Source organism: Tupaia chinensis, unplaced genomic scaffold, assembly GCF_000334495.1.
Source record: "Tupaia chinensis unplaced genomic scaffold, TupChi_1.0 Scaffold147003_1, whole genome shotgun sequence".
NCBI classification, from domain to species: domain Eukaryota; kingdom Metazoa; phylum Chordata; class Mammalia; order Scandentia; family Tupaiidae; genus Tupaia; species Tupaia belangeri.
The window spans coordinates 658,176-678,492 of record NW_006206856.1 but is presented as its reverse complement, the minus strand read 5'-3'; the positions used below and the strand labels follow the sequence as shown (position 1 = coordinate 678,492).

At 60.3% G+C, this 20,317-nt stretch overlaps 1 protein-coding gene and 1 long non-coding RNA gene across 4 annotated transcripts in view; one reads left to right on the top strand and one right to left on the bottom strand.

The window, feature by feature from the left end:
• Positions 1–222: 222 nt before the first annotated feature.
• The window catches only part of PRKCD (protein kinase C delta), a 26,386-nt gene continuing 6,291 nt past the window's right edge, over positions 223–20,317 (top strand). The window contains exons 1-17 of one of the 3 annotated variants that reach the window (XM_014584510.2): positions 223–336; positions 11,658–11,791; positions 12,603–12,802; positions 13,966–14,026; positions 14,199–14,361; positions 14,462–14,493; positions 15,576–15,661; positions 15,914–16,043; positions 16,613–16,713; positions 17,278–17,374; positions 17,590–17,693; positions 17,855–18,028; positions 18,263–18,354; positions 18,863–18,925; positions 19,112–19,250; positions 19,436–19,624; positions 20,160–20,288. In XM_014584510.2, coding sequence (XP_014439996.1) covers positions 11,677–11,791; positions 12,603–12,802; positions 13,966–14,026; positions 14,199–14,361; positions 14,462–14,493; positions 15,576–15,661; positions 15,914–16,043; positions 16,613–16,713; positions 17,278–17,374; positions 17,590–17,693; positions 17,855–18,028; positions 18,263–18,354; positions 18,863–18,925; positions 19,112–19,250; positions 19,436–19,624; positions 20,160–20,288 — 1,875 coding nt within the window. In that variant the 5' untranslated portion in view covers positions 223–336; positions 11,658–11,676. Of the gene's footprint in view, positions 337–11,657; positions 11,792–12,480; positions 12,803–13,965; positions 14,027–14,198; positions 14,362–14,461; positions 14,494–15,575; positions 15,662–15,913; positions 16,044–16,612; positions 16,714–17,277; positions 17,375–17,589; positions 17,694–17,854; positions 18,029–18,262; positions 18,355–18,862; positions 18,926–19,111; positions 19,251–19,435; positions 19,625–20,159; positions 20,289–20,317 lie in introns of those variants that run through there. The other 2 variants (XM_006169296.3, XM_027768605.1) reach the window with 2 other exon arrangements.
• LOC102486881 (uncharacterized) lies at positions 5,295–12,283 on the bottom strand. Its single transcript, XR_001369798.2, has 3 exons — positions 12,210–12,283; positions 7,051–7,165; positions 5,295–5,791 (listed from the first exon to the last, which is right to left on the bottom strand). It is a non-coding gene; the product is annotated as an uncharacterized LOC102486881 (long non-coding RNA).

Genomic DNA, 20,317 nt, shown 5'->3' with positions numbered 1-20,317 from the left:
AGTTCCAAGGGCAAGGAAAGGGTGTACCAGCCCTTGGCATGGAGTGGACACATAACCAGTGCCCAGGAAAGCTGGGCCCAACACCCCCTTTCACAGATGAGAAAACCAAGTCCAGAGAGGCCCATGGTTGCAGTGCTGGGCCAGGCTGCACGGGGCCTCTGTTGGCCATGCTGGGCTGACATGGGGAGAGCCTGCTTGGCAGGGCCTCCTGGCTCAGCTGCTTTCTCCTGTTCCCGCAGGTCTTCCGGAAGCCAGCCCAGGCAAAGGCAGCAGGCCTCTTTCTCCTGGTGGTTGGTGCGTGGCAGTGGCAGTGGCAGCGGGAGCTGGGAGCCCCAGGTAGGCCTGGGTGCTCTTGGACAGATGGACGTAGTGAGGGGTGGCCTTCCTCTTTGGCTCCTCCCTTTCGGCCATGGGACTCGGGGGAGGGGTTGTTTGGGTGTTTGCACACAGAGTCCTTGATCTGGGTGAGGGGCCTGGGTGCCCAGATGAGGCAGTCGCTGGCCCCACTGAGAGGGGCTCCCTGCCTACAAGAGCTCCCTGCATGGAACCTGGCTCAGCGCAGGGGAGGCTTTGACCTCAAAACTGGTGGCCTGGGGCCCACCAGTAGTTTGGGACAAGGAGAGGTGACACTTTATTGTCAGTTAGAAGGTGGCATGTGAGCCAAGGGTTGGGGGTGGGGGCATCAGCTTTTTCACAGCCCCTCGTATCTGCCTCCAGCTGTTCTCATTGTACACAAGGACTCCGGGGTTCCCAGAGCCCTTCGGGGGTGGGACCTGAGCTAGGAATGGAATGGGACAGAGTCTCCCAGCCCTGAGCTTCCTTTCACACCCCAGGTATCCTCCATTCCCAGCCTTTCCTCCTTCCCAGCCTCCACATTCGGGCATGCTGGGCAGGGTCTCTAAGGAATGCGGGAAGGGCCCTTGGTCATGTGAGAAGTCCCTCCGTTCAGGGCTAGCCTAGCCTCCTTCAGTCTCCATTGCAATGAAAACTGCCCCGTGAACTGCTCGTCCTGTCCAGAGCCAGTGAAAAGGGTTCTGGGTTTGGAGGTGGGTGTACTGAGGGCACCTAGACCTGATGCTAACAGTAGGGGTAGCGGTGGCATCGGTGGTCTTTTCCCCAGGAGCCCACTCCCACTCTGTGGCACCTGTGGCTCTTGAGTAGGCCTGTGGGGGCTGGGTGCTTGGGGCTGATTCTGGGTGGAGATGGGGAGGAGGTCAGGACCCTTACCTTTTGGGAGTTGGGGCAGAACAAGGACAGGGTCTTCACCAAATCTCCATCCAAAACTGCAGGGGAGAGAGATCAGGTCCCTTGGCTCTGGTGGCTTCTGCCCTCTGAAGTCAGGGGGCCAGGTCTTCCCACCTGCTCCCCGGGGACATCAATAGTCGGCCTTGGAGCTGGCCATTCTGCGCTCCCGAATGCCACCTACCTAACTGGTGTCGACTACCTAGCTGGTGTAGACATGGTATGTGCTCACGCGGGTGCTCAGAAAACCAGACTGTCCCAGGCATGCAGTCCACAGACTCGTGAGCGTCTGCACACACTCCACATGCAGGGCACGTGAGCACATAGGGGCTCACAGGCACCCCCTCTTGCACACGCTCACACACACTCACCTCATCACTGTCGCTGTCCGTGCACTCGCACACCTGCCCCTACATCACGCTCCGCATTCTGGGCCAGGAGGGGGTGCTAGGTAGGGTCGCAGCCCCCAGCCGATGGTGAGTTTCCAGGCCTGGTTGTGACCACAGGGGTTTGAGTGGCTGGGCCACACTGGGAGGTGGACTGTGCCTAGGCATTCAATAGCTACCCTGCCACCCGGCCCGGGCCCCCAGGCTGCCCAGGGCTTGGCATTGCAGGAGTGGGGCCAGGGCAGGGGTGTGGGGGGCAGGGCCGTGTCAGCTGTGCGGCACCGTTTGTGGTGATGCCGCAGAGGAGGAAGTGGGCTTTCTGGTCCTGGGCCAAGGGGGCTCACGGGCGGTCGGGTATCCTATGAGCGCCTCTGTCCCCTGCAGCGTCCATGTCTAGAGAGTAGAGTTGCTGGCCCCCAGGGCTAGGGAGGGAGGTAGACAGGGTACCCCTCTACTAGGAAGTCTGTCCACTTTCCAAAGCCGTGGCCCCAGGGAGCAGCCAGTCTGTCCGAGGCGTTTCCGGAGGCCTGCTTCCTCCGTGCTGCCCAGGAAGTGGTTTCGAAGTGGACTGAGCAGCCCTCTGGCTGTGGCTTGCCCCGCCCCCCCCTTGCCTGCTGAGGGGAGCAGCGTCCAGCCAGTGCGTGAGGCCGGCTGACCAGACTTTCCGTGGCCAGGGCTGCCCAGGCTTTATTAGGGGCTCTAGGGGAGGCAGGGGGCTGAGGTCATGAAGTCTCTGCAGCCCCTGCCCCTCCCTTGCCCCATTGGAGCGGAGCCTTGAGCCAGGCTAGAAGGCATCTGCCTTGGTAGTGCAGCCCCCTGGGGAGAGGTGTCAGCTGGGCCACATCCCCGGGGAGAGGCAGCTCCAAGCCACTGCGCATGCGAGCCTGGGCAAGTGGCTTTGTGCTCAGGGCCTCAGTTTCCCCTCTGACAAATGAGGTAATGATAGCATTCGCCTTTATGGGGTTGTGCCAGAAACAAAAGGTACCGCATGGGTCCAGCGCAGCCAGCGTGCTGTCGGTGTGTGGCGGGTAGAGCCATAGTTTCGGAAAGCGCTCAGTGCCTCGTTCATTGCACCTGTCCCAAACACCAAGTGGTGCTGACGAGGGACTCTTGTCTGCGGGCTGGGTGCTCACCCAGTGTCCCGGGCTGGCTGGCCGCAGAGCCTGGGTGAGATGCCGGGCTCCGGCTCCCTCATTGTCCCTCGATTCTGCCTCTGATGGCTGTGCCAGGGGGCGGAGAGGGCTCGTTGGTTCAATAGGTTCCACGTTCTCCGAGGAGAGGAGCTCCAGGAGGAGCAGCTGTGCCCACTCAGCAGCCCAGCCCCTCCTGCTTGTCTCCCTCTCATTCCTTTCAAAGGGAGAAAAATAGATCTCATGACAAATGGCTGCAGGGAGGGAAAGGCAGTCTGCAGCTGCCTGCTGCCCCCTGGGGCTCCCCCGGCTCTTCCGGCTCTGGCCCCCTGCGGGACACTGGGCTCAGGGAGCTGCCTGGGAATGAGGAGTGAGTGGTGCACCCTCCTGCCAGCCTGCAGATGCTCCCTCCCAGTTCTGCTCACCTCCAGGGGGACCCGGGCTTTGGACCCCTGGAGGCAGCCTTTGGGCTGGAGATGGGGGGCTGGAGTCTGGGCTGAGCACAGGGAGCTGGGCCCCTCCCTGCACACATCCTTGTCTGCATCCGTGACACGTGGCAGGGGGTGACAGGGGCCTGCCTGTCCAGGGACATGCAGGTCAGCCCACTTAGGGCTGGGCTGAGCTCTGGCCTTGGCAATTTGTGGCCAAGAGGCTGGGGCCATGGGTGTGGAAAAGTGGTAATGACGGTGTAGGAGGCTGGGGGCCGGAGGTGAGTGGGGCCTGGGCTACGGGTGTGAGCGAGGACATTCCGAAGGGTTAGGAGCAGCACTTCTGCAGGCGTCAGGTAGACCCAGTTAGAGTCCTTGCTCAGTGTTTACTGGCAGTGTGCCCTTGAGCCAGCGCCTCGACCACTCTGAGCCTCAGTTGCCTCATCTGTGAAATGGGCAGGTCAGGAAGTGCCCGCATGAGGCCTGAATGATGGGAAGAAGCCACTGTGTATGGCCCGGAGTGAGTGGTGGTGGGGAGGAAGATGAAACAGCAGGTTCCAATCGGGAGGAAATTTGACTGCTTGGGGAACCAAAAGGAGGGGTCATGGCGGCTGGGGTGCAGGGGTGAGGGAAGGTCAGGAAGGTGCAGGGGGGCAGGCCAGAGGAGGAGTCTGGGCTTATCAGAGGAGCAACAGAAATACTGAGGGCTTGGGTGGGGTGTGACCAGATCTGCTCTACTGTCATGAAAGGCACTACTAGTGGCTGGGACAGGGGACAGTGGGGCAGAGCGGAAGAGGACGGAGGGTAGCAGCAGGCTGGCGCGGCCTGCAGACAGTGGGGCCAGGATGGAGCAGACATGACAGCATGAATGGGTGTGTTAATGGGGGCTGGCAGCGAGGAGGGCGGACCCGCATCAGGCGTCTGGCTGAGCACGGGGTGAGCCCGGGTCCCCCTGGAGGTGAGCAGCACTGGGAAGGGGAGCATCTGCAGGCTGCTGGGCAGGTCTGAGTGCTTCTAGAACCCTTCAGGCGGTGATGTCAGGGAGGCAGGTGGGCCTTGACCCTGGGTTCAGGAGTGTCCCAGCCCAAGTAGAGACCGTAATGGGGAAGCGTGAGAGGCCCTGGAGCCAGGGCTGGGACAGCTGTCCCTCGAAGGTCCCTTTCAGGGCACCGGGAGGACAGGCTTGTGGTGGCGGAGCGGCTGTTTTCACAACAGCCCCGGAAGCTTGGATCATGTCTATGGCCATGTTGGGTAAACAGGCACGGTGGGGCAGACTGTCGCCAAGGCCCAGGGCCGGCTCAGATGTCCGCATGGTATGGGCTGTGGGGCCAGGAGTGGGACCAGGAGGAGGACCTTGGGGTCCCGCGGTACCAGGGCTGGAGAGAGCTTTAGTGGTCTCCAGGATGGAGAAGTAGAAGAGAAGGGATTGTGGCGCAACCATGCCCCATCAAGGGGTGGATGCTTTCTCTCTATCCCTCTGTTTCTCTGGTGAGAGCACACACCCTCTGGCAAATTAAAAAATAATTTAAAGGGGCCAGCAGGTGGCATGGTGGTTGGATTCTCACATTGCTGACTGGTTTGAGTCCCAGACCCGGTGACTTGAAAATCTCAACACATGTGGGAACAGCAGATGGCATAATAGTTATGTTGCTAGACTCCCATGTACTTGATCATGGTTCGAGTCCCGAACTGGGCAGCTTAAAATTCACACCAGGCACATGTGCGTGCATGCCCAAAATCCCAAGAGGAGAATAAAGAAGGGATTGTGATGTGTCCATCCTTCCTAGGGGGTGATTTCTTGCTTTCTGTCTCTGCCTCTCCAGCGATCGTAATTGCCCTATAGCAAAAATCTCTCCTAAAAAAGAAAATGAAAATCACAACACATAAATAGACAAATGTTGCAAAGATTTTTTTAAAGATTAATTTTATTTATTATTATTTTAATTCACCAATGAGAGAGAGAGAAAGTGAGAAAGCAAGCCATCACGTCTAGGACTTGAACCGTAGTCGGCCATGTGGGAGTCCAGCACCTCAACTACTACACTACCTGTTGCCTCTGATAATAATAATTTTTAAAAGAGCCTCCTTCCCCACTGGTCCCAGGAAGTTTGGTGGCCCCTCCTATTACCAAGGGTGGCTGGGGGTGGGTGGTAGGACAGGTGGCAGAGGGCTGGGTGTGGGCCCGAGGCAGCAGTAAGGGCGACAGGAGGGCTTCCATGTGCTTTTGCTGCCTCCTGCCAGGCCTCACACTCACCCCATGAGCAGAACATGATCATTTCCGTATCACAGTGGAGTGGTTGGCCAAGGGCACTCAGGGCACCAGATCTGAACCCAACCTATTCTGAAAGTCCTGTGTGGTGCCTGGCAGCAGAGGGACTGTGAGGGCCAGCGTGGGGGATGGACGGCAGCCAGCAGGCAGGTCAGAGCCTGGGGAGGGTGGAGAACTAGTTCCTCGGTTCGTTCCTCACGGGGTGGCACACCACGTGGGGCGGCCCTGCCTCCCTCGCCTTTCTCAGGATCGCTGAAGTGGGTCACATCTCACATCGTGTGGGCCTGCCCACCTGGTGGGGATGGCTGGAAGACGCTCAGGTGGCTGTCTGCTCTCCTGCCAAACACAAAACAATCATTTCCTGTTGTAAACAGGAGGATCGCAGGCAGTTTCTGTGAGAGAGAGAAGGGCTGATTGGGGAGCCGCCCTCCTCCAGGCACACACCTTCGCCCACCTAGGACTAGAGGGAGAGGACTCCTTCCCCTTCCCCAGGCCTGCGCCGAAGTGTGGCTTTGGTTAATCATTCCGTCTCTGTCCATTTCTGCACCGTGGGTCTGGAGCTCATGCAAGTCACGTGTGGGGTGCCCAGCATGGCTTCTCCCTCTGCATAGGTGTGAGTACCCCTATCCCGTGTTCCAAGCCTGCCCGCTGCCTGTGACCCCAGCCAGGTCCTCAGCCTCGCCAACTTCCCCTACAAACAGGCAGGCGACGGGCGGGCCTGCCCAGGGAGGCGCCTGTGCGGCCCACACCTTCCTTACACACTTTGGACTTTCCTCTGGACCAGGAGGGACTTTCTCCGCCTTCCTCAGAGGAGAGGCCCAACCTGGCCTCACACCAGCTGCCCTTCCTCCTCCTCAGCCACAGTGCCTGGGGCCTGCAGTACACAAAGCCACACTCGGACTCTCCTGGGACCAGACCCCAGTCAGGCCCATGTGTGAGTCCCTGTGAGTGCAGTCTGGCTGTGGCACCCATGTGCACGTGATGCTGTGTGGTCGGGTGTGGTCGGTGTGGTCTGCGTGGGCCTAGAAGGCCTGTCGGCACGTGAGAGCCCGTGAGTGGCGGCTGCTCCTGTGTGTGCTGCCACGTGGTCCCGGCAGTGCTGTGTTTCTGTGCGCGTCTGGGAAGCAGGGCTCCGCATGTGTACTGCTTGGGCCGTGGGTGTGCCTGTGCGCGCACACGTGTGTGGTTATTCTTGGAGAGGCCCAGGGGCACCCCCCCACCCCGGCTCCTCACAGAGGGCCTCTTGTCCTTGCAGGAGCTGGCTCTCTAGCTTCTGCCGTGAAGGGGCTTTTGTCCCTCCCTGGGGGTACCTGGCACCCTCTCTCTGGCTGAGCACAGGGCTGCCCAGTCCTAGGGCTAGCTGGGGGGATCCAGGCCTATGCCCCCACCCAAAGGGGCCTACCCTACGTGTGCTGGATGAGCCGATGACAGGGGGTCCCAAGTCCTGCTCCCTGACCCTTTCAGACCTGGCAGGGTGGGCCCGATGCTCCTGCTGACCCCTCAGACTGACGGCCCCTCAGACACCCCAGCCGACAGGCCCCTCCAGCCCGCCACCTCCCTCAGATCTCCCCCAGCCCTCCCTCCCTTCCACTCACCATCTTATGCTCCTCTGTGATTGCATGTTTCTGAGACCGTCCTCCACCAGCTGGGAGTTCCATGGGCCTGAGCGTCTTGTCACCAGGGTGACCTGGGGCTGGGATGGCTTGGGACCTACAACCCCCACCGTGTGCAGGACCATATTGTCACTTGCCTGGTCCTCCTGGCTGGCACTGGACTCAGGCCGGTGCCACCCTCTTTGCGGCTGCTGCCCTGGAAGCTGACTCCCACCGTATCCCAGCGGGCCAGGGTGGGCCGCGGCTGCAGTGGCAGTTGTAGTGTGTCCCTGAGATGAGCCAGACAACCAGGGCTGAGAAGGCTGAGCTACAGGCAGACACCACTCAACTGCACGCCCAGGTCCTCCCCAGAAAGCCGTCCATCGGCATAGGTGACTCGCGGGACACTGGCTTCCTAGGGCAGGGGGAGAGCCCCCCCCCCCCCCCGGCGCCCCCCCCCCCCCCCACTGTGACATTCTGGCTGAGGGAACAGCATGTGCCAGATGTGGGGGCTTGTTCCCAGAGCAGCCAGAGGTGGGCGCTCCAGTGCCGGGGAGGTCTGGGCTCTCTCCTAGGGCAGTGGGCGGGGCCTAGGAGGGCCCGCTGTGGGCGGGATGCATGGGGAGGGGCCGCTGAAGAAGGGAGGAGTGAGGACTAGCAGGGCTGTCTGTGGGGTGGGAGGATGAGGCCCCCAGTCCTGGGAAGAACAGGTGTGGAGAGCAGCCCCTGCCGGGACTTGGCCGTGACCTGAGGCCATTGTGGTCATGCCTCTGGTCCTTGTGGAAGGACAGGGCTAGCCCCGGGAGGGGCCCCAGGGGGTCTAACTTCCTCCCCACCCCCTTCCATCTCCTCTTGCTGAGCCCATTTCCTGCGTTGTGAAAGCTCGGACCTCCTTGCCTTGGTTCCTTCAGGGAGGCCCATCGGCCCAGCCTGCAGCTCTGTCATGCCTGGCAGGCAACACCATCTCTTTCTCTCACTGTCCTTCTCTAGTCAAATTAAAATAATAAAAACATGAATAAAGTTAAATATAATAATTCTAAAAAAAATGGGGGGGAACCAACAGTTGGCGTAATGGCTATGTCACTGGACTCCCTGACCCGGTGGCTTAAACTCACGGTGCACGCATGTGCGTGTGTCCAAGATCCTGAGAGGAGAATGGAGGAGAAGGGATTGCAGTGTGGCCATCCCCCCGGGGGGTGATTTGTCACTTTCTGTCTTTCTCTTTCTGGCGAGCGCACATGCCCTATAGCAAAAACCTCTTAAAAAAAAAAATAGGATTCCCACCCCCTGGACCTGCATAGGAGTACAGTGAGCTAATACGGGTACATTGTCGGTCTCCTGAAGGGCCAGCCTCATAAGTGGGGTCTGAGAGTCAATCTAAACCCTTTGACTCTGCATCCAGGAAAGACTCAGCTGGCCTTGCTGACTCTGAGGGGCTGGTCCCCAGAACAGTGTCTCTTGCCACCCCCATAACCCTGCAGAGCAATGACAAGTCAGGGGTGGGCCCTTAGCTCTGCTGGGGCCTACAGGCCTGGGCCCATTTGCATAGGGCTATAAATAGCCAGCACACCTCACTTTGTGCCATTGCTTCTCCCCTCGCGGGCCCACAGTTCAGACCCTGTGAGGTAGGTGGGCGACCTGGACGCCATCATGCAGATGGGAATCTGCCTCAGAGAGGCCCCGGACCTCTCCCAGGGTCACACGGTGATGTAAGAGGATGCCCGCTCGTGCCTGTCTGCATCCTGGGCTTTGGGGAGCACATCGAGGGCGGAAGAGGTGGTGGTACACCCTGGCTGGTGTCCACGCCCTAGTTTTGCCCTAATAGTCAGGGCTAGGTAATCCAAGTCCAGGGTTACTGCTGGGTAAGGCCGTGGCAACCCACAGAGACCACGGTCCCCCGTCCTTGTGGCACTGTGGCCTGGCTGTGCAGGCTCGGGGCCGGGTTAGGGCCCACTGTGGTTGTGGTTTTCTTTCCCGTGGCTTCTCACCGAGCAGCTATTGTGACCTGGAGAGTGGAGGGCAGCTCTCAGGGCGGCCTGCAGGCTGGGTGGAGAGGCTGCTCCCAGGCTCTGCCTCATCTTCCTGGGGGCTTTTCTGGCCCCATCTCCCCCAGGGAGAACCCCTGTTGGGCCAGCTCAGGCAAGGAAGCCGTAGGACCAGCCCTGGGGAGGTGGTGGGGAGAGGCTGGCCAGCTGGCGCTCGGAGCAGCCCGTGCTGAGGGATGCATTGCTGCGTGTTCCTGCTTTTCCCAAGGGGGAAAGGGACCGGAAACCAGGCTTGTGGTTCCAGGCTGCTGGGCAAGTGGAATGGATGAGGTGGGGGACATGAGCACACTTTGCAAACTGTGTGTGGGTGAGGAGTGCACGGGTGAGGGTGGGCGCCGCAGAGGGGGGCATTGTGACATCCCTGAGCCAAGGAGGGGCGGCTGTGGCTCAGAGTGACTGAGTGACCTGCACAGAGGCCCACAGCCAAGGCTGCCTTTGGGGTCAGGGTCTTGCCACCTGGACTGTCCTGATTCCCTCTCCCCAGGAGACCCAGCCCCCTGCAGCACATTCGTTCCTCATTTATCTCTGCCCGTGTACCCTGGAACTCCCACTCTGAGGGGTCAGCCCTGGCACACGGACACAAACCAATTGGCGTATTCTGGCATTCTAGACCGTAGGCGCTTGGTGCCTGAGACTCCTGGGCCAGGCAAGGCAGCAGGGGGAGCGAGGTGTTCTTGCCCGGAGGTTTGGGATTCTTACCTCAACTCCTACACACACTCCAGGCCAGGCCCACGCGGCTAGCTTTTCACTTCAAATGCCCACTGCATGCCACCCACTCGCACAGCCTCATGGGCACACACACTTCCACAGCTATGTATAGTCACACTCATGGAGAGCTGTCACACTACATGCACCCTCAGGCACACCCACACACACATCCAGGCGTGCTCCAGCCCAGGGGAGGGGCCGGCTGCAGCCTGCAGCTGGCTCTCCCCCTGCCAGCCAGGAGTCCTGGCCCGTGCCCTTGTTCCTGCCTCTTGGGGTCAGGCTGAGGGTTTTCGGGTCTAGGCTCGAGTCTGAGCTTGCGTGCCCACTCTCTCCCCCACCACCGAGTGAGAGCTAGGCCCAGGCTGGCTGCTGGCCTCTGAGGACCAGTGGGCCTGCTGGGCTGAGCTGCAGGCTGAGGTCAGAGTTTCCTGTGAGCGCATCAGGCCTGGAGCTCCCGGCAGCCCTGGCCGCTGCTCTGGCTGCCTGTGGAGGAGCCAGTCGTGGGGCTGGGCAGCTGTTGTGTATGTGTGCACACGTGTGTGTGGGCGGGGCCTGAGTCTGCCTGGCATGCCAGCTTATCTTCAGGAATGATGAGTTTGCGTATGTGTGCCCAAACGTGAGTGAGCTGTCATTCAACCATGGCTAGCGAGCACCCTCTTGTGGGGCCAGTGTCTACATAGGTGTGTGGGTGTGTGTACGAGGGTTTGCATGTGTGAGGATCGGAACCTGAAGAGATCCTCTGGGTCACTTGTCATCCTGACCCTTGCTGGGGAAGCGGTGAGGAACAGGAGGTGGGGCCCAGCCTGTGAATGTGCTCAGCAGTCAGCTTAAGTGTCAACATCAAGATACGGGTTAGGGGCCAGCAAGTGGCATGGTGGTTCAGGCGCTGGACTCCTACGTGGTTGACTGTAGTTTGAGTCCCAGGCCTGGCAGTTTGAAACTCACACCAGCACTTATGTATGCGTGCCCAAGATAATGAGAAGAAAAGGAGGAGAAGGGACTGCAGCGTGGCCACCCCCCCGGGGGGGTGGTGGTGATCTCTCTCTTTCTGGCTCTCTGTGTCTCCAGCGAGGGCACATGCCTTATAGCAAAAATCTCTCAAAATAAATAAATTAATTAAAGATATGGTTTATATTTGGGAGAGAAATGCGTTTGGAAGTGCGGCAGGCAGGTAGGGTCTCCTTGGGTCCAGGGTCTCCATTCAGAAGGCCCAGGCTCTGCGGGCAGAGCTCCCACCCCCAGGCTCTGAGCAGAGTGGGTACCACGTCAGTGGGATCCCAGCTCTCCATCCTGGCTCAGCTCGGGGGTCGGTTTCCCTGTCTGGGAAGTAGGATGTTCACCTTGGCCCTGCTTGTCTGCCTGAGTAACTATGAGCAAAACACCACAAACAAATAAACAAACCAAGGGCTGTGTGGGGAGGCGGGGGGACAGGGGATAGGCCTGCCCATCTTGGCAAGTGACTGTTGGCATGAGGGTCTGCAGCCAGCCCTGCCGGCTGCCTGGCACAGAGTATAGGGGCCCAGCAATGGGGTGCTAAGGGTGGCTCCCTGCATCATGTCTCAGGCTCACAGACACAAGTGCCTCCAGGGCCTGTTCAGGTTTTGGAGCAGACCAAGGGGGCAGCCACCCAGTGCCAGCTGGTCATTGCCCAGTGGGCCCAGTGTCACCTCTGGTTTTCCCAGGGACACCAGGGTGACAGAACTTTGTCAGCTGGCTCTCGTGTGTTTCATGCTGCCGGTCAGGCCACAGGGGTGGGTGCGGGTCCCCGAGCAGCTCCTGCTCATGGAGTTTTCTCGATGGATCCCACCCTGCTGCCTGGCCTCACCCCGCTCTCCTCCCAATCGCCTGTGCGCACAGCCCCGCTGCAGGCCCCGCCATGGCGCCATTCCTGCGCATCGCCTTCAACTCCTACGAGCTGGGCTCCCTGCAGGCCGAGGACGAGGCAAACCAGCCCTTCTGCGCTGTGAAGATGAAGGAGGCTCTCAGCACAGGTGGGGCCAGGGTTGGGCCCGCGGTGTGTGTGTGGGGGGGCACGTAGCAGCAGGAAGGGCCGGAGGGGGCCTCGCCTTGTTTCCTGGAACCTCCCTCGTCCTTGTCTCCCCACCCTGCCCAGCTGTGGATGCAGAAAAGCAGAGGCTACTGAGGCTCTATCAGGCCTCAGCCATCTGAGTCTACTCTTACCGATTGTTCCCATGTGTCCCTCTGTGCCATACCCTGTACTGGGCACTAAGGACACTGCCATGCGCCAGGACTCACCAGGCCCTGCCCTTACGAGGCTCACGGTCAGGTAGCGGAGTCAGACCCAGGAAGTCCTGTGATGAGGAAGGTACCCCTCCCAGCCTGGGGTCAGGGAGGACTTCCTGGAAGAGGCACACATTTCACAACATTCTCTCTTACTCCTGCCCTTACCTGGTGAGCCCTTGCTCATCTCTGAGATCTTAGCTGAGCTTCAGTAACTGGAGAGATGAATTAATTCATGGGTCCTGGGCTTCAGGTTTACGCCCTTGGGCTGTGTCTGCCTCCGTACTGTGGCTCGTGTGTGGAGCTCTCCACACGTGTCCACTGAGCGAATGTGGAGGGGAGGTGACGTTTAATTGGAGCTGGGAGAAGAGGGACGAGCAGGTGCAGAGGCCTGGTGGTGGGGACTCCAGAGGCACTGCAGGAGGCCTGTGTCCTGGGGAGCCACAGCAGGCGCTTGGCTGGTAGAGGCGGGCAGATTCTATCAGGACTGAAAGCCGTGGAGATCAGGGGAGGGCGGAGGGATGAGGGCCCTCGCCTCAGCGCTCCTTCCTGCCCCTTCAGAGCGCGGGAAGACGCTGGTGCAGAAGAAGCCGACCATGTATCCCGAGTGGAAGTCGACGTTTGATGCTCACATCTACGAGGGCCGCGTCATCCAGATTGTGCTGATGCGGGCGGCCGAGGAGCCGGTGTCCGAGGTGACAGTGGGCGTGTCGGTGCTGGCTGAGCGCTGCAAGAAGAATAATGGCAAGGCCGAGTTCTGGGTGAGCACACGCGTGCGTGCCTGTGTGGGCTGGGAGAGTGAGTCCAGCTGGGGGCACGTGGCCCTGCAGTTTACCAGATCTCTGGCCTCTCTTTTTCTGCATCTGGAAAAAGAAGAGCTACTATGAGTCCCTACCTTGGGGTCAGTTCTGATGAAACAGGCAATGGAGTCTAAAGGACTCCCGCAGAACCTGGCACGAACAGGTGCTAGAGTGCACCTTTGTTATGGGAACTCCTTTTGCCCTTTTGATTTTGGAAAGGCAGGATGGGCAGATAGTAAAGCATTTTGCAAAGGCGTATCCCTGCCCCAACACCAGGCCACCAGGCCCCCTGGCCCCCTTCTCAGAGGCACCCATTGTTCAGTTCTTTTTGGAATCTTTGCAGAGGTTCTAGGCACAGGCCACATCAGAGACAGCGTTCTCCGTAGCCGCAAAGAGGCGTGAGAACTGGGAGGCTGATGGGCCCGCCCACTCACCTGCTGAAACCGGGACTCTGCACACTCATGCGTCCACGTGGCCACATGCAGCTGGGCGTTCTGGGTGGCTGCAGTTGCGAGGACTGGCAGGACTCTTCTGGGGTTACACGTGGGCTCCCACAGCCAAGATGCTTCCCCAGACAAGGTCCTGTGACCAGCCTCTAGTGAGGGCAGAGCCACCGGGATGGAGGAGAGAGTGACACAGGGCTTCAGTGATGCATAGCCAGTCAGGCAGGAACACAGGGGACCCTGGCTGTGCTCTGAGGACGTCAGTCACCAGACTTGGGTCCTGCAGGAAGTACAGGAATAGAGGCTCGAGGCGAAGAACCTTAACACGGACCCAGCATGCGTGTGTTCCGATGAGTGTGTCTGCTCATGGGGACAGGGGCCTCCACTCTAAGATCCTCGCTCAGGAAGGCTTGGGTGGGGAGTTTCCCTTCCCTCTCTGTTCCCGGCCATGTGGCAGGCCTGGTGTGGGCTGAATCCTTTCACTTCCCCAAATGTAATAATACCCCCCAGGGTGGAGAGGGGGCGGGGCACAGGGCGGGGCCCTGCCCACACTGGGCAGATAGGTGTCTGGCTAGCCTTTAGGGGCTCCCTTGGCCTCGGGAGACTAGCCATGTTGGGGATTCTGAGTCTGGCCTGGCCCAGGCCCACCCTCACTGACCTTGTGCCCTCGGCCCCCAACAGCTGGACCTGCAGCCCCAGGCCAAGGTGTTGATGTCTGTGCAGTATTTCCTGGAGGACGTGGGTAAGACCTCGCCCGGGCTGGCATGGAGGGCTCACTGCCAGGCTGGCCAGAACCAGCCCCGAGGTTTAGCGAAGTTCCCTCCTCGGTGATCCATCCAGGGAGACCCTAGTGGGACTGCGGGGTGCCACCCCTCCCCGTGCCAGGGCTGACCGCACCACTCGGCGGCCCCCAGATTGCAAACAGTCCCTGCGTGGCGAGGACGAGGCCAAGTTCCCAACGATGAACCGCCGTGGAGCCATCAAACAGGCCAAAATTCACTACATCAAGAACCACGAGTTCATTGCCACCTTCTTCGGGCAGCCCACCTTCTGTTCCGTGTGTAAAGATTTCGTCTGGTGAGTCCCGGCTGCGCCTGTGGGAGGTGGGACGAGGTGGGGGAGAGCCCCAGCCCTAGGCCTCCCCCTTTCTCATCCTGCCTGGGGATTTGCCTTTCAGGGGTCTCAACAAGCAAGGCTACAAGTGCAGGCGTAAGTGTCCCCGTCACCCAGTGTGTGTGCACGTGTGTGTGTGTTCACATGTGCCACGTTTGTGTGTTTGGGGGAAAGCCTGTGAACGTGGGTTGAAATGGGTGTCTAGATGAGGGCTCTGAGCGCCTGAGTGTGGGCATACAAGCTTTTCCATGTCAACGCATGCTTGGGAATGGTGGCCGAGTCTCACACATGCTGGGGGCTGGGTGGCTTGCTGAACCATGACAGTCAGGTCTGTGTGGCTCTTCCAGCCCTGCGTTCAGTACGGACCACTTGGTAGGCTGAGGTCAGCCAGGGTAGCGGTCATACAGACACCAGCTATGGCTCCACCTTGGGCTCCTGCCCACGGAGAGGTGGCTGTGAGGACTTTGCTAGCACGTCCCTGCTCCCTGTGCTTCTGTGAGACGTGGATGTCTCTGGGTTCACAGGGGTGCGTACCCCTTCTCCATGGTGATGCATGCATGCAGCACTGCAGGCTGGTGTTATGAAGAACCAGGCTGCCTGGGTTTGAATTCCTAGCTGGGGGACCTCAGGCAAAGTTACTTGACCTCTCTGTACCTCGGTTTCCTCGTCTATAAATTAGAGTAATAGAGCCATTCTGCAGATCAAAGGGGACAAAACATGGACTGCTTTGTGGGCTCTGCACCTGTTCACTATAAGCAGCCCGTTATTATCACACACGCCTGGTACATGTGCACAGGTGTGTGGGGTGCCAGTGTGCACGTACAGGAGAGAGAGCTGGGTGCTTTGCTGTCCTGGAGTGCAGCAGAGAGAAAGGGGGCTCCTCGCCCCCTCACTTCTGCCCCCCTCCCGGCCCACAAGCCCCTTTGAGCCTCCCCCACTTACTGAGCCCCTGCTGGGAGCCTGTCCTGCCCCCCATCCTCTCCAGGCCCTCCCCTGTGAGGCTGGCGGGAGGGGTCCATAGTCAAGCTCCAGCCCAAGGCCTCCGTGGGGTGAGGGTGTAGGCGATCGGGAGAAGGGTGGCTTTGTGTCGAGGGCTGGGCCGGGCCAGCAGGCGCCAGCTCACAGACTCTGCCCCTCCCGGGGCCTCCCCCTGTCCCTCGGGCCTGTGCCTCTTCAAGAATGCAACGCTGCCATCCACAAGAAATGCATTGACAAGATCATCGGCCGGTGCACTGGCACTGCGGCCAACAGCCGGGACACCATAGTGAGGCTGGGCCCTGGGGACCGTGGCTGGGCCCGGAGGTGGATGTGGGCGCCCCCTTCCTGGTGGGGCTCCCCCTCCTGTCCCATCTTCCTAGTCTTCCCTTGCCTCCCTCCTTGCCTCCCCATTCCCTGGTCCCCGGGGCAGTCCCCAATCACCGGCGTGTCTCCATTGTGTGGGGTTGGGGGTGATCTGGGGTTGCAGAGAGGGCTGGCTCTGGCAGTTACCCCTGACCTATGACTGCCTTCCCCCCAGTTCCAGAAGGAGCGCTTCAACATCGACATGCCTCACCGCTTCCGGGTCCACAACTACATGAGCCCCACCTTCTGCGACCACTGCGGCAGCCTGCTATGGGGGCTGGTGAAGCAGGGACAGAAGTGTGAAGGTGCGCCCCACTGCGGGCCGGGCTGCCCCTCTCCCCCGCACCCTGCCTCTCGGGCCAGGGCTCAGCAGCCTGGGGGCACCTGCTCCCCACCCCACCCCGACTTCTTCCTGGCTGGATGGCAGAGACCGGGACCCGGGGTGAAGGCCAAGAGTCTTGTCTGCACTCGTTTGGGGCCCGCAGCCTCCCTGCTCTGCAGTTACTTGCTCCGTGGCCACCAAAAGGGGGCTCCACTCCTCTGAGCTGTATCCTCCGTGCCCTGAGGGGCAGTGGGCAGAAGGTGCTCCTTACATTCGAGAAGTGAGACCCCCCCGAGGAATAGCGATTTGCCTCGATTGTCCCTGGCATTCTCTGAAGGGTTCGGAGTGAGGTCCCATGGCTTCTGCCTTTCCCTTGTCTTTCGATCCTGAAAGATTTGCAGTGTTCATTTAGCTTCAGAGCCATGTTTCTGCAAAGACAGGGAGCCCCCAGGGTACCCCAAAGCCCTCCTTTCTCTTGCTCCCCTGCCTCTCCCCACCCCTTCCGGCCCCTGGCCAAGCCTGAGCCCGATGGCCCCGCTTCTCCTCACCCAGACTGTGGCATGAACGTGCACCACAAATGCCGGGAGAAGGTGGCCAACCTCTGTGGCATCAACCAGAAGCTCTTGGCTGAAGCCTTGAACCAAGTCACTCAGGTAGGCAGGCACTGTGGGGCTGGGGCAGTCACGGCTGATGGCTACTCTTGGGGAACCCCAGGAGGGGGCTTTTATACCTCAGACCTCACTTTGCAAGATCTGGTTCAAGCACTGAGGCAGTGCGCGCAGCCTCTGTGGTGTAGCCGTGAGGCAGTGCCCTGCAAGGCTGGAAGCCACATGCTGACCATGGGTCTGGATTCTGGGCTGGCCTGAAAAGGCCAACAAGCCCAAGAGCCTGAGGAGCCTGGAGGATTTGGGGAAGGGGATTGCGATGTGATGACATCTCGTCAAGGGTGTTTTCTTTCTGTCTGTCTCTTTTTCTCTCTCTGTCTTGCATGTAGATAGTGTAATTTAAATAAATAAATAATACAGGTAGCAGTGGTGGGTGAGTTTGTTCTCAGGAAGAATAAGTTATTTAAAGTTCTTTACTTAGGGGTGAACCCAGCCTCTGCCCCGCTGTCCCCTGTCGGTCCTGAGGGTGGAGTTATATTGAGTGTCCTTCTCTGGGCTGAGTTCTGACGATGATGTGACTGTCTCGCCCTTCCATCTCTGTCCCCTCCCCAGAGGTCCTCCCGGAAGTCAGAATCAAATACCACAGAGCCTGTAGGAATATACCAAACTTTCGAGAAGAAGCCAGGAGTCTCTGGAGATGACGCCCCAGGTGAAGCTGAGCCCCTTCCCTCGTTAAAGCTCCCGCTCCACACTCAGACACAGAAGGGGGCCTATCCTTTCTCCTGCTGTTGAGTGAGACCAGACAGGGCACTGCCTGTGGGGAGCGGGTCCCTTCCTCTCTGGGCTCCCTCACCCCAGGCCACCCCTGGCGCCGGGGGAGGGGAGCTTGGGGTTGAGACCTGAGCGGGAGGCACCATCTCTCAGCAGACAACAGCGGCACCTATGGCAGGATCTGGGAAGGCAGCAGCAGGTGTGACATCGACAACTTCGTCCTCCACAAGGTCCTGGGCAAGGGCAGCTTCGGGAAGGTGAGGAACTGAGTGGCCCACGGAGGCCCGAGGACCAGGGCTCAGCAGCCCAGGGCACCTGCTTCCCCCAACCCTGGCTGCCTCCAGGTTGAGTCTGGGAGTCTGGGTGGGCTGTGGCCTTTGTCCTGCCTCCCCTGCTCAGTACCCTGCCCACCCCGCAGGTGCTGCTTGCAGAGCTGAAGGGCAAGGGGGAGTACTTTGCCATCAAGGTCCTCAAGAAGGACGTGGTTCTGATTGACGACGACGTGGAGTGCACCATGGTGGAGAAGCGGGTGCTGGCGCTCGCCTGGGAGAATCCCTTTCTCACCCACCTCTTCTGCACCTTCCAGACCAAGGTGCCTGGGCTCCCTGCTCACTGCCTGCATACCCCAGCCCCTCAGCCCTCCAGCCCCCAGAGGCAGGGATACCAGACTCCTCAGGGCAGGGCCTTGTCTGCCTCCACCCACCAGGCTCCCTGAGGTCACCCCAGGACCTGTCCTGCCTCCTGTAGGGGCTTGACCCCAGTGACCCAAAGTGGGGATGCTTCCTGGCTGTCCCCTGGCCTCTGCTCATTGCCCTCCCCACCCCAGGACCACCTGTTCTTCGTGATGGAGTTCCACAACGGGGGCGACCTGATGTACCACATTCAAGACAAAGGCCGCTTTGAACTCTACCGTGCCACGTAGGTGGGGGCCCGGGTGGGGGCAGGACACTGCCCCGTGCCCACCGAGTCCACCCTCCCCCTGGAGAGGCCATTCTGGGCCAGAGCTGGGTTTGGGGAAGTTTGGGGATGCTTGGGGTTTTCTGCACCGTGCAGGGAGCCATGGGCGGCGAGCGAGGGCACACACAGACATGCCTGGTCCTGTGCCCTCCTTGGGCCTCCACCAGAGCGGCCTCGCAGATGGCCCCAGGCTAGCACCATGGCACCTTTGCCCGTTTGCACTCCCTCCCCCACTGCAGTGAGTGCACCGCTATGTGAGTGTGCGTGCTCGTGGCAGAGACCTCATGCCTCACCGTGCTGCCTGGCTGCCAGCCCCTGCTGGCCTGGTGTGACGCGCGCTTGCTCAGGACAGGCCCTGCACGGCAGCATTCACAGCATTTCCTGCCCGAGGTGGGGACGACCCGGGGAGAAGCAGAGGCTGCCGGACCAGGACAAGCTTCCGAACACGTCGTCTCTGTCTCTTGTCCAGGTTTTATGCAGCCGAGATCATCTGTGGGTTGCAGTTTCTACACAGCAAAGGCATCATCTACAGGTGCGGGGGTCGGGGAGGCAGGGGGGGCTCAACCTCGTCGCCTCCAGTGCTTGCAGGAGGCCCCTCTTCCCCCTTCTCCTCCTCGTGCTGTACTCTTGGTCTTGTCGGGCTGAAAATGGGGGCCTGGGGGGCAAGGTTGAGGAGAGGGACTGTCCCTGATGATTCTTTCCTGTCCCCTCCCCTCAGGGACCTCAAACTGGACAACGTGATGCTGGACCGGAACGGCCACATCAAGATCGCCGATTTCGGGATGTGCAAAGAGAACATATTCGGAGAGAACCGGGCCAGCACCTTCTGCGGCACCCCCGACTACATCGCCCCCGAGGTGAGGGGACCCGGCTAGCCCCTGCACAGCCCCACGCCTTTCCTCAACGGCGAGGCCGGGGGAGGCTCCCCAGGGCCACGCTGCCTGAGCAGAGCCCAGAGGGCCAGAGGTCTGGCTGGGCTGATGCTTGGGGGCCCCTCTTGGCTCTTGCCACCCCGGCTGGCTGACCCGCTGCCCCACCCCAGATCCTGCAGGGCCTGAAGTACACCTTCTCCGTGGACTGGTGGTCCTTCGGGGTCCTTCTCTACGAGATGCTCATTGGCCAGTCCCCCTTCCATGGGGATGATGAGGATGAGCTCTTCGAGTCCATCCGCGTGGACACACCACACTACCCCCGCTGGATCACCAAGGAGTCCAAGGACATCCTGGAGAAGGTGGGCTGGCCTGGGTGGGGCAGGGGCTGGGGTCAGGGGACATGGGGCCTCGGCCTCACTGCTACTGGGGGCACTGCCCTCTCTCCGTGTTCCCGGGAGCTCCAGCCTGGGTGCCATGAATGGAATCAGCCTGGCACGGCAAGAAGAGCTCTGGGCCATGACACAGATCTGAGGCCATACCCCGGCTCTGCCTGGGACTCCTTGGTGACTTTGAGAATGTCACCAAACCTGAGTCTGTCTCCTTTTCTGTGAAATGGGGTCAGGAGACAACCTATCTCAGAGCCGTTGGGAAGAGAATTGAAATGCTTGGTGTTCAGTCCTGTGCCACGCAGAGAGACAATACTCAACCAGTGGGCTCTGCTGTGACTCATACAGTCCGCCAGGCCGAGTTGTAGCAGGGCCTGTTTGCGGGGGCCCTGGGGACACAGCAGACTAAGAGCTGACCCTTCCTCGTCAGCCCTGGGCCTGCTGGGGTTTGCGGAAGCTCTCATGTCCCTGGCCCTTGGGGCTGACCAGGGTCCCTGCTGGGTTGCAGTTATTTGAAAGGGAACCAACCAAGAGGCTGGGAGTAACAGGAAACATCAGAATCCACCCCTTCTTCAAGACCATCAACTGGGCTCTGCTGGAGAAGCAGAAGGTGGAGCCACCCTTCAAGCCGAAAGTGGTATGTGACTCCCACCCTGCTGCCTTCCC